This window comes from Strix uralensis, chromosome 7 (assembly GCF_047716275.1).
Source record: "Strix uralensis isolate ZFMK-TIS-50842 chromosome 7, bStrUra1, whole genome shotgun sequence".
Lineage (NCBI taxonomy): Eukaryota > Metazoa > Chordata > Aves > Strigiformes > Strigidae > Strix > Strix uralensis.
This window is the reverse complement of record NC_133978.1, coordinates 35,485,756-35,498,230: the sequence shown is the minus strand read 5'-3', so window position 1 is coordinate 35,498,230 and position 12,475 is coordinate 35,485,756. Positions and strand designations below refer to the sequence as shown.

The window sequence follows — 12,475 nt, the reverse complement described above, 5'->3', positions numbered from 1 at the left end:
TTCTTCCTTGAGAAGCAGTATATTTTCCACATATCTCTTTAAAATATGAGTAAGAGTATTCATGGGGTTTGGGTTTTTATGGGGAAATATTTTGTTTAATAGTTTTTCATTTTTTGCAAGTATATTCAAATTGCTTCATGTAAAATACGCAGATGTGCTCTCTTGTAATTGCAGTTACAATCTCCACAATGTTATGGAAATGGTTGCAGGTTTTTTAGCTAAAAAAAAAAAAAAAAATTAGTCCATATTGCCAGTGATTTATATTTCTAATTTTCATATGGAACTGCTGCTTTTCTGTTAAGCTGCTGCTGTGAAAAAGTGTCCTAGAACTTATTTCACAGAAACTATAAAGTCATTCAAGGCAATGAAAGATCTTGCTTTTTTAACCTTTCAGAAAGTCACTCAGTTGAGCAGTCAGGCCGTATTATTCTATATCTTGTCTGACATGAGGAAACAGTCCCAAAAGAAAGATATCCCAAATTAACGCCACACTTCGTTAAATAGACACATTCTTGGTTTTCACCAAGCTAATTCGATCCAGTTCAGTTAACTCATTTTTTTTTGTCCTCGGATCACAAAAGGCAGCCATGAAAGAAGCAAGTTCATCATGTGTTTGACACATCAGTGTGAAACTAAAAGGCGGGTTGTGAGGGAGGGTTCCTGCCTTTGGCTTTTTAGACAATAACCCGATGAAAGAGGCCCCTCATTCAAAACTGGTCTCCAGCAAACTAGGCAGACTGCTGCGGATCACTGTTACAAACAGGTACAATGGGAATTAGCCAGAACTTCATTCGTCAGACACCTCTTGATTTCTAGTTGTGACTGTTTGTGTAATCCAGTCTATCTAATATCCTCAGTCCAGCAGATGGTTCATGGGAATTCCGTATGAGTGAAAGTCTGCCTACTTTGGATATGAAAAATAATGTACAGAATAAAAAATTTTATTGTAAAAAAATTGTAATGTAATTAATTTTTTTTACAGAAGAAAACTGGATTTTGCATTTTACATAATTTACTTTTGTAAATTATGTCCCTTCCACTTTTACACCATTAAATATATGGCTTATAAATTCAGATAACAGTCATGAACAATCTCAAAATACATTCCTTACTTTAAGCTACCTTTAAAATAAAATGTCAAGAAGGGTTAACATATTTTTGTAACTTTTTGCATTATTCTCAGTCAACAAACATCACCCTTGACAGCCAGTACATGCAGACTAACTAAATAGTGTAGATTCTGTGATGTGAAAGAATGATGCCTGCTGTGATGCTACCAAATAAATAGTATTTGTGAGCCATATCCAAATTCTGAACACATTTTCAGAGAGTTAGTTTTCACTCCAAACTTGCTGTAGCAAGTACATAAGAACATAGCAGCACTGATTTTTGAAGATATTTGCTAATAATTACATCAACCTGAGACACCAGTGGACCGTTTCTTAGGGCTGACACTTAGACAGTGGCTGCTTTTATCAAGATCAACTGCACTTTTGCAATTGAGGAAGAAAAAAAAATCTCAACAACATCATACAATAGTGGCGTTTTTTGGATATGTGAGATAATCTCTAGATTTATAAAAAAATAGATTATTTACTCAATCTAAAGTACAAAACAAATGTTGCTGACAGAAGATGGCTTTTTGGCTCTGACTTAAGCTGGAATTTCTAAAGGACCTTTCTCCTCTAGCAGCTGCCATGAAAGCTGGGAATACATGTTAGTCTGCGGGTTTTTGCTGGTTTTGAACAATCTCATCCCAGGGACCTGTTTCCAGAATATTTCATTTAAAGTATCCTATTTTGCTTAGAAGCTCAAGGTAAGTCTAGAGATAAGAGCTAGGGAAGCCCAATCCATAATATCCTTTCTTGCATTTCTTTATTACTTATTCAAATGTTATGAAAAAAAGAATATGTAAAATACAAAAAATTGTGAGTGAAGAATATATGAAGATTTCCATTAACTTTAAATATTTTTCTACTTTTCCTAAGTTCAACAAATTGCAAAAATAAATAATATTAAATATTCTGCAGCTGTATACCTAATTCATTAGTGACTTTTAGTAGATGTTTTGGTCAGATAAGTGTGCACTACTAATATTTGGGGGGTTATTTTTTTTCCCACAGTTTTAATATGAATCCTTCTGGCATTGAGGACCTCAGGAAAACAATGGTGAGTTATGAAGTGTTACGGAAAGCCATCAGTAAATGCCACCTAATTGGTGCTTGAGACAATATAAGCTACTATTCTTGTTTAACCTCTTATAAAGAAATGTTGGGGGGGCGTTTGGGGTTTTTTGACATATACAGAAAAATCTAATTAGAAAATTACCGGCTTAATATAAATTTGGAAATAAAGGAGATTTTTACACTCAATGTGCAGTGTACTTCTGGTATGATGATTTAGAGAAGAAGGGAAAAATTAGATCTTTGCACAGAAAGTAAAAAGAAAACTGTTGCTTTGGGGTATTTCGGATGACTAGAGAAGTAATAGTCAGGTGAGGAACTCTGCATTAGTCAGTGCTGTATTAATTGACCTAACAGGAGCTTCCTATCACTATAGTTGGAGACTTGAGGAGAGTCTTTAGATGACAAATCAAAATGGAAGAAATGAACTGATATATGATAGGATTAATAATACAAATAATAAATGAACAGCCTCTCAGAAAACACTAAAAATAGAAATACGAGGAGTTACTATTCAAAATACTCTTTTGATGTCTCTAAAAATACCTAGAATAAATTGTGTCCTAAGACCAAAAAAATCCACCTATTTCCTATGCAGTGTCTTTGAAGGGAAATGTGGTCTTGCTAGAATTTGTTCTGTGAATAGATGAAATCTTTAAAAGTGGGTTTGTTTTCAGTCTTTAAAATATATAGAAAACAAGTTTTGCAGGCAAATATGACTTTGTACTGTTTATTTTTTGCTAGTTTATGTAAATGATTTGTAATAACATTTGATGTTATTGTAAATGCCCAAGTTTTTATAATGTAAGTAACTGGTGGGAGATGTCAGAGTATATGAAGGCTGCCTTTGATCAGATAGTAAACTGAATTCTACCAAGCAGTTACTTAATCTCTGACAAAAAGCAACATCAAAAAAATTGATTTAACTTAGCTGCTATTGTCTGTAAAGTAACCATAATTACAGTTTCTATGTGCTTGCAAATGTACTACTGCAAATCATGTAATTTATTGCTGGTAAAAGCATCAGTTTAATTCTTTTAAGAAACAAGATGTGAATTGTTTTATTTAAAGGATTTAAAGGTGATAAAAGAATTCCTTGATGATTTTTCTTTTGGAATACAAGCTATCCTAAATGTCAGTTGTAGGATTATGAGGTGGTGCTTATTTAATACAAAATACAAATTAGGAGAAGAAACTATATCTCAACCATAGTTTTGAATGAAATCATTTGATTTTTTTTTTTTTTTTAATGTTCAAGATTGCTTTCTAAGGTGTTTGAAGTAATTTATTATTAGGTTCTTCAATAATAGCCCTCACCAAGTTATTATATTTCTTCCTTGTGCATCACATTTAGTAATTATGTTTATATGTCTTCTACTCTGGTGCCAACACCTGTCTCTGAAAGCAGTGTTTAAATGGGAGCAGTAGCCAGTTGAAAGGGCAGTGTGAGCTCTTTAAGGCTTAATTAAGAACTGAAAGGAAGATGAAGTAAGTAGGACAAAAGATGTGAAAGTAGCTTAGATGATATTCCCAGAGCAGAATTCCTCATTAGAACAATAAAGAGATGATCAGAGATTGCCAGGCCTTCATTTTATCTATTTCTTCTAGCTGTCAGTGTGTACCCCAGTAGTATTTTGTAGCTGAGACAATTTTTCTTTGCATACCTTGTTATTTAGAATCTTTTTTTCTTAATAATTCATTATAAGATTAATGTTTTGTATTGGAATTGTAGTATCTGTTTTTATAAAGATATAGTTGTTCCTTAAACATTTAAGTATCACTTACTTGCTCAAACTGAACATTTAAAATCTTAACTTTAACAGTATTTATTTCTAAGTTACTAGCATCCTTTAATTAGGATTTTCTTACGTAATTAATGTGATAGGTTATTCCCCTCAAAGATCTATATGGAGCATGTGTATGACAAAACATCTTTAAAGCATATGTATTACACACAATTTTCCAGTAAACTTTATAAAATAATTAAAGACATCATTGCATCTTAATTCCTGTTCCTTTGCCAAATCAGAAAATTAGGCAAACTCTGTATTTCAGACACGGAAGTGTTAATGATGTCTTTTCCAATGTGTACAAAAATTTAGTACCATAAAGAGAAAATTTTACTTCTTTCTTGTAGAAGAAAATGTGCTAAAATGTAATGACCACAAAGTGAAGGTATTTTCTCTTCTATACTTGTTGGAAATAAATTACTAGCCAATTTATAAATTTCATCAAGTTAGCCATTTTAATGAGGTGGGAGTTACTGATCACTTGCAATCTTGTAACTTGGTAAGTTTAAAATACTGAATACACATACATAAACGTGACATTAAATATCAAATGTAGTGAGAAACCCTTAAAAGCACATTTTCGAGAGCTACTATTAGAATATAATTGATGGAGAGAGGCTGATTGATCTGTCGTACTTCAGCCTATTTGCAGTGCACCATCACTTTTAATTAGGTTTATTTGAAAACTTTCCCCACCTGCATATTTTAATGATTCCACATATGCCAGTGTGCAAATACGGAGCTATATGGAAAGAGAAGGAATGGAGCATGGAAGAGGCATGAATATGACTTTATTATGTCGTATGCTTCCTAGCTGTGCAAGCTTTATCATTTTTAATGTCAAGTTTCTACTGTAAACAAAAGCTATCCCACATTGTTCTTCTGCCCTGTTAAGAGGTACAGGACTTGAGAGGTTAGATTATTTTACTTAATTAGAGGTTCCATATCTTTTAAATGTCCCTGTTTCTGAATCAGATGAAACTTACTGCTTAGCATGTCTAACAGTGCTAATACTTTTATAAACCACCTCTCACAATCTTTTTCTCAGTTATGTATTTCCAAATTTTTCGTAATGTGGTTACTTAAGGTCACAGCTAATTCTTCTTGACACAGGATAAGACATTCAATTTTATAGTGTTTTGGATCACATGTTGCCCTTTGTTAAGGGGACTAATTTGTCCATCTCTGTTAATACCTGCACTTACTGAGTCATCAGAAATCATTACAGAAACAATTCAGTTTTTCTCTCCTGCTTAATTCTGGCCCCCTCCTGCTTTAAAGCAAGCAAGCAGGCAAGCAATATCTTTTAGTAGTACACATTTCTCTCTTAAGTGCTCTGGTGCAAATAAGATGCAGCCTTTTAGCTTCACCTGAAATTTAAAATTGAAAGTTTTGTATGATTCAGAGGCCAAGGTCTGTAGAACCACTGATGACTAAAAATAGAATATGAAAGACAGATGACGACTGATGTAATTTAGAGCTACGTAAATGTTTTGCTATGATACGCTCAAAAGACAAGAACTCTGTAAAGTTATGGTAGGACTTGAATTTTCAGGGCTCTTTGTCTTGTTCTTCTATAATTAAGGTTAGCATGTAGTTGATTTCCCAGAATGGACCTGCAAAGTGTTCTTGTGGTTACTGCTCATATGGTCATTAACTATGTATACATCTTATTGAGAACACTATTTTTTTCTGAGATGACAGTGTGAGAAACTTAATTCAAACTGGGCAGCCTATCTCCCGTTGCCTGCACCAGTGGGGGTGCTGGAGGGAAAAAGCTCTAGAGCAAATGGAGGTATGTTGTCTAGGAGAAGTTGCTTCTGTCAGGAGTTGCACATGAGAAACATATGAAAAGCAATAACACATCAATTTGTTCAGAACACTGAACTATTTAATAAATTCTGGTGTTTTTCTTAAACTTATCTGTAGGATGGAAATCCATTTGATGCCACTGCAGGATACCGTAACCTTACTTACGAAGAGGTTTTGCAGGAGCTGGTGAAACATAAAGAGCAACTTAAGAAGAAGGACACCCATATTCGTGAACTTGAGGATTACATTGATAATCTTCTTGTACGAGTAATGGAAGAAACACCTAGTATTCTCAGAGTGCCATATGAACCTTCTCGAAAAGCTGGCAAATTTTCCAAAAGCTAAGATAGCGATACTTGATGGTACTTTCTGCTGAATACATTAGTGGAAGGAAATCACACTTTAACATTTTGACTTCTCTTCATTCCTTTTCTTCTAAGAAATTCCAGGAATCAGGGGAGGACGGGACTATGGCGTGGGGTTTTTTTGTTTGTTTTTTACTCCAAACACTAGCAGGGACTGCCAAAAGTAATATTCTGTTAGATTACCTAAATAACTTTTTTTTTTCTTTTTGAAAACACCTTTAGGTACAGAATACTTACAGTAGGGTTAATAATACACATTAAATATGTCCATGCAGTTTATATAATAGCTTAGTATTCACCATGTGGCAGTTTCAACTGGGAAGCCTTTGTTGTTATGAATGTTTTCTTGAATGATTATTGGTGTTATGCAAATATATCGATTCTGATAGTACAGCATGCCATCAAGACCACTGTTTTCAAGCCAGTGTAGTACGCTTTACTAAACCTGAGTGTGTTTTGTTGCAATGGAATGTAGTTTGTTCTACACATATTAGAGGAAAACAGTTGGTGCACAATCTTTGCGGAGTAAATGCTGTATTCTATACAATGTGCTTTTGGTATAACAATGTAAAAAATACCATGCCATTTCAGTAATGGCACATGCTGGAATCAGTTACTTTACACTTAAACGCTAAATTTTGTGTATAATGATTGAACTTTGGTAGCAAGCTCATGACACAAGGTTGTTTTGAGGATCTTTTTGTATGAAGTTATTGCATGCCTTTTTATGTGTTAAAGTTCTTTGAACAGTGTTAATAGAGTCGGAGGTAGGACTGGAGAAAAGTATGGAATAAAGATATGAATACTTTGTTCAGTCAAAGTCTGCTACAGTGAAAATGTAGGAGAAATGAACAGACTGAATTAAATAGACATGATAATTCAAAAAATATAGAACTGACTCAATTTAAGGTTGAGTTTTACATGATATATATCTGTCAGGTTTTTTAAATCTTATGACAACAAAGTATATGCCTTTAGAAATAGGCTATGTTGCTGAAACACATATAGAGTACTTAGAAAGGCTCTTCGTTAACAAAAAAATATGTATTCCTTGTAAGTACTTCTACAAGTCAGTTTTCATTGAGGCAAATGAAAGAAGAATGTAGTAAATGTCTTCCTGATCCTTTAATAATTGTAAAATGACATATGAAAAAGGTATCTGTTATTCAATAAATTGGCAAAATATAGTGATGAACGTAAATGGGAAAATACTGTAGGAGAAGAATCCTCACAATATTAACATAAATAGATTTTAATTTTAATTTCCTCCATAAGAGTCTCAGTTGGATTGTCTATTGCTGTGAAACAGTAAGATGATATTAAAAAAAAGTACAGAGAATAGTTCAGATTTGGATTTAAGGAAACTGACTATCTTTTCCTCCTCCTCTTCTTTTTCGGTACATGATCTGGTTTTTTTTCTTACAGCACCATGTAATGGCTGTTGCTGAGGAGGCAAAAAAGCTTGAAATTAAATTCCAATATTTTTGTTGTTGTTGTAAAGATCCAAATATGTTTTCATTTTTAAAACTGCAAAAATTAGTAGTATCTTGAATAACGATGATCTGGAAGAGTTGAAAAAGTTCTACTATCTGAATGCTTTTGACAATGTTACTATTGTATGACAGCACAGAATTATTCTTGTTAGGAAAAAATACTTTGTACAATTGTTCTCAGATTTCATTTACTTATTTTGGGCTTTTTCTTCTTTCTTTCTTCTTCTTTCTTTTTATTTTCTTCTTTTTTTTAGCAGCTACCTCCCATCCCCCTAGCGCTATGTCCCTAAAATGTATGCAGTTTGAGTGTTCCCAGCCCACCGTTGGGATCCATTACCATAGATCATTGTGCCTGGATGGAGCCTGAGTGATTCAAGGCCTACCTAATTGTAGTGCTCTGCATTTAGACGTTTGTAGCACAGAAGCGGGCCCACTTCATCAGGTAGTCTCTCTTTTGACAACCTAAGGATTTATCAAGTTTGGTACCTCATAAACCACATGAATGTTCTTTTGACCCACTTAAGATCTAAATGACTGTAAATTTGTTGTAATATATTCAAAGTGCCAAAGGTTATGTACTAAGTTATGGTACGTTTACTGTTGGAAGTTAGGTTTTGCACTCAATTAGATTTTAATTTCCTAATTACACCAAGATGTATTTCAGTTACTCAGTATTTCCATAAAAGTTCTTAAACATTTTCAAATGTTTGGCCGAAGCAAGTGGTTTTCTCATATTGTTAATGGGGAAGTGTTGTGCAATTGTTTTGAATTCCACAGTCATTTTCAAACTAACTGGTATGAGACCATCTGTAGTATCTACAAGGATGAAATCATACACACCAATGGGGTTTAACAAGTAAACTAACCAGAGAATATGCTCCAATGGCTTTTTACTTGCAAGCCAACTTATAATTATTAAAATGAAACTCTACTATATTTAGCACCTCTGAAATCACTTCTTTTAGAATGTAAATGTAGAGTATCAAACTGCATAATTGACTAAAAGCAGATCATTTGACATATTTGCATACCAAGAACGATAAGCAGATTAAAGGTAGCGAAAAGATCAATTTTTGTGCATTAGTGAAGAAATTTAGTGAAGCTTTGAATGTGCTATCTAGTCTTTATCTGATCTGTAAGTGAATAAAAGCACCTTTTGTTTCTAAGAGTTTGTTAAGAAAGAGGTGAGAGTGACAAATGCAGTTTAGGAAAAGGTAAAGTTACTACAAGAGGCAGAATGGGACACTTATAACTATGAAAATATTTTTGTAGAGTTCTTATAGCTAAAGATGTAGGCTGCTTTTGGAGCAATTCTGGGAAGATTACATGCACATCATTTTTTGCTTGGAAAGAAACATTTTTCTATATTTTGAGATTATTTTTGAAAAGCATCTTCACCCCATGTGTATTTTTTGAACCACACAGCTTTCAAATGAAAACATTTCATACGGAGTAATTTATATATGGAAAACAAAGAAAGTTCTGTTTCTCCCATAGGATAAAACTGCAAACTTTCTTGCAAATCATTTTAAAAACATAATAACTTGCTACTTATGGTCAGTCTTTCTTGCCCTTTAAAAAGTAGGGATGAAAATTTTTGACGTGTCCACATTATTTTGATTTTTTTCCTCTCAAAAATTAGCGTAAAATTTCATCCATGCACACACTATACTTTGAAATTATCCTCTGAAACAGCTCTGCTCATAGCCATGTACTTTACTTACTTTAAAGAACAAATATCAAGGCCATGCTTTAATGTTGTAAGTAACAAATTTAAACTTTCTGCCATTCAAGAAGGATGTTTAATATTTATATATGTTACCTCTTGCTGCTGTATTTTACGTTTAGCTTGGTTTTCCACCTACTAATGAATGTAGCATTCTCCCTAGATTATACCTAACTACATTTATTGCTGTTGGCTCTGTATCAAGAACTATTTGTAATTTTCCAGCTGTGAAAATGTTGCCTTGCATTTAGAAAGGTTTCATGATTTGGGGACCTCATGAAACTCATGCTCGTTGGGTACTAGTCTGCATTTCTTTCTGTACAGGATGCCCTTTCTTAGGTGCATCTTAAAACAAACAGAACTGCTGTTTTAATATGTTTACTGCTGCACTGGAGGTATATTTACACTTCCAGCTTTAAAGAAAAATTATTGTCCTACATGAAGTATGTAAAGTAAGTTCATGCTTTTTTGCTCTTTATGTATCCATTACTGTTGTAGATATGATAGAGGCGTTAGCTGTGGGCTTTTAAAATGTTGATATTTAAAGCATGTTGACTAACTTCCTCTCTTTGAAGTACATGGTGAAGGATTATAGCGCTGCTGTGTTGCTGATGCTGGATTTAAAGGTCTGTCAGCGCTTTCGGTATGAAACCCTATTTTCAGGGATTTGTAACTTCTAAATGCAGATACAGTCACTGGAAGTATTTAATATGCAATAGGTAGCACTTTACTCTGTTTATGAAGGGTTTTGAGATTTGTTTCTGTTGAAAATGTCATGGTCTTCTAAAGCATGGTGGGCATTTGCTTTATCTTTCATAATTTGTACATTGAAGAAGCCACTGTATGTTACAAATAGTAGAGCCATTCCTATTCATCTTAGAAGCTTCCAGATGTCTTGTATTACAATGTACTATAAAAAGCTGAAGATCCAGGTTATATAGGAAGTCTGTAAAAGATACGAACATTACTTATAACTTAAGGGTTGATTTCGTCTCGTGCAATCAATGGTAGTTTGTCTACATTTAATAATGGTACGGAATCACAACTATATGCACATGTGAGAACTATAAACTTAGAATGCATGAAAAACTTTATTTTTGTTTCATTATTGCAACTTCAACTCCTTTAATTTGATTAAAATGTTATCTTAATATTTTAATTTCTGTTCATTAAATAAATATTGCATGTCTAACACTAATAAAGCACCACAATGCACTACCACAATATTTCTTGAATTGTGATATTAATCTGTGTTATGCAAAGCATCTAACTCCTAAGCTCTGCTTAAGTATGTGTTTGTGAGAACCATGCTGTTAAGACTCTCAGACCACAGAGAGCTGTGTTTCCTTAAGGACAACCCCAAATGAATATCCCAGCTGTTTGCAGGGTAGACATTAAGGGAAATCTCTTCAGTAGTGTCCAAAATATATAATTAGTGAAAAAAATGGCATGTTTTTAAATGTGCTAATGTCTATGTCTTTTTTTATATGTCAGCTGCAGTCCCTTTAAATGTACCATTCCTCTAATTCTGTGGTTGTGTAAATATTACTGGGAGATATTTGGCACTGCAGGCCAGAACTGCATTTAGCATGAGGACAAACACTGCAAATTTTGATATGGAAAACATGATGCATCTTTCTCTTCATGCTTAACAGAATAAAACCCAGACAGAATGACAGAAAACGGGAGCATTTTCCCCACCTCCCTGCCCCATAGGTATTTTTTTTTAATGCTCCCACAAGTTTTTCAACACGCTTTTCTCAGGAAAAAAAAAATGCTTTTGCCTTGTCTTCTTTTCCTTGGAGCAGTAAGACAGCAAAGTCTGTCCCCTGACAGTAGTAGGTTTTCTGGATGCTAAGGGGATATGAAGAGTGGTCCTGGCTCAGGAGAACAACATTGTGAGTAGTTCACCCAGTTACTTGGAGTCTTGAATTTCACTGGGATGTGTTTCCTTTCCTTGCAGTTAACTTGCTTCATGACTAGGTCCTTCGTCGTACAACTATGGACTTAGGAAGTTTGGAAAGTGTTTGTCTCCTTGAGGTATCCCTGAAATGTGGTGGTTACAGGAAATCATAGTCAATTTTGGAGATGTGCGTGTGCTTACACATGGTTTGTTATGCAGGTTTCCATCAGCTGTTTCCCCCCATGTCTCACTGACTTTGCAACTGCCCCGATGGGTGAGTAAATGAGGAATGAGGACAGAGAAGAAAGGCAGCTTTCTGAACGCTGCATATTAAATACCAGTTTCCATCTGTAATTCACATCTGGTAACTAATCTCAGTTCCTATGCCCATTTGAAAATGGAGCCAGCACAATTTCCCTACCTCAGAGGCATAATGTTTGTTAGTTGATACCAACCGTAATTCTATTGACAATGTAAGAGCCCAGCTTGATTAAATAGCTTCCAGTTTCCCCAGCATGGAGTTGGTGTTTGAATTTTCATTATTTAACATTTCAACCCCCTAATAAAGGATTTCAAGGATATTTTGAATATAGTTTAGCAGTTAAAGAGCTATTGAAATATCTAGAAGTAAACTAGAAGGATCATTAAGGACAATTCTCTCTCCAGTTAGATTTATTAAAGTTAATTCTTTATGGGATCATACAGAGTAAAAATCAAGATTTCATTTTCATATTTTGTTTAATTTTTTTTTTTATGGGAGTGTTGTGCAAACTCTGCAGCTCACTTGAGGTACGTTGCCCTTTTGTGTAACACTGGGCGCATTAGTAAAGTTATAAATAATGATGACGAAAACCAAATCCTATCTCTTATTCTGCATTAAGAAATTAAATGTTGGATTTTTTTTCTTGGATTATTTTGTAATAGGGCCATTTTATGAGAGATAGGAATAAGACTATCTGCTAAAGGAAGCTATTTTCTCATGTCTGTACTACTTACTAAGTAATGATAGAAGGCTACTACACTAAGTACAGCCCATTCTGAAAACCGTGTGGCATTGGCCATGTAATGTTTTTATAAATATGAGTATGTTCAGTGCTGGAAGCCAGTAGCTATTACATGGAGATTATTGCAATGTATTTACGTGTTTTTACAGCATTTAGCAATGTAGATCAGTCTTTGATAAACGGATGATGATTTAGGATA

General features: G+C 34.0%; 1 protein-coding gene across 2 annotated transcripts in view; it reads left to right on the top strand.

The window, feature by feature from the left end:
- Positions 1–10,593, top strand: part of RAB11FIP2 (RAB11 family interacting protein 2) — a 34,339-nt gene extending 23,746 nt beyond the window's left edge. Inside the window, exons 4-5 of one of the 2 annotated variants that reach the window (XM_074875387.1) lie at positions 2,124–2,169; positions 5,903–10,593. In XM_074875387.1, coding sequence (XP_074731488.1) covers positions 2,124–2,169; positions 5,903–6,130 — 274 coding nt within the window. In that variant the 3' untranslated portion in view covers positions 6,131–10,593. Of the gene's footprint in view, positions 1–1,692; positions 1,823–2,123; positions 2,170–5,902 lie in introns of those variants that run through there. The other variant, XM_074875388.1, reaches the window with a different exon arrangement.
- The last annotated feature ends 1,882 nt before the right edge of the window (positions 10,594–12,475 follow it).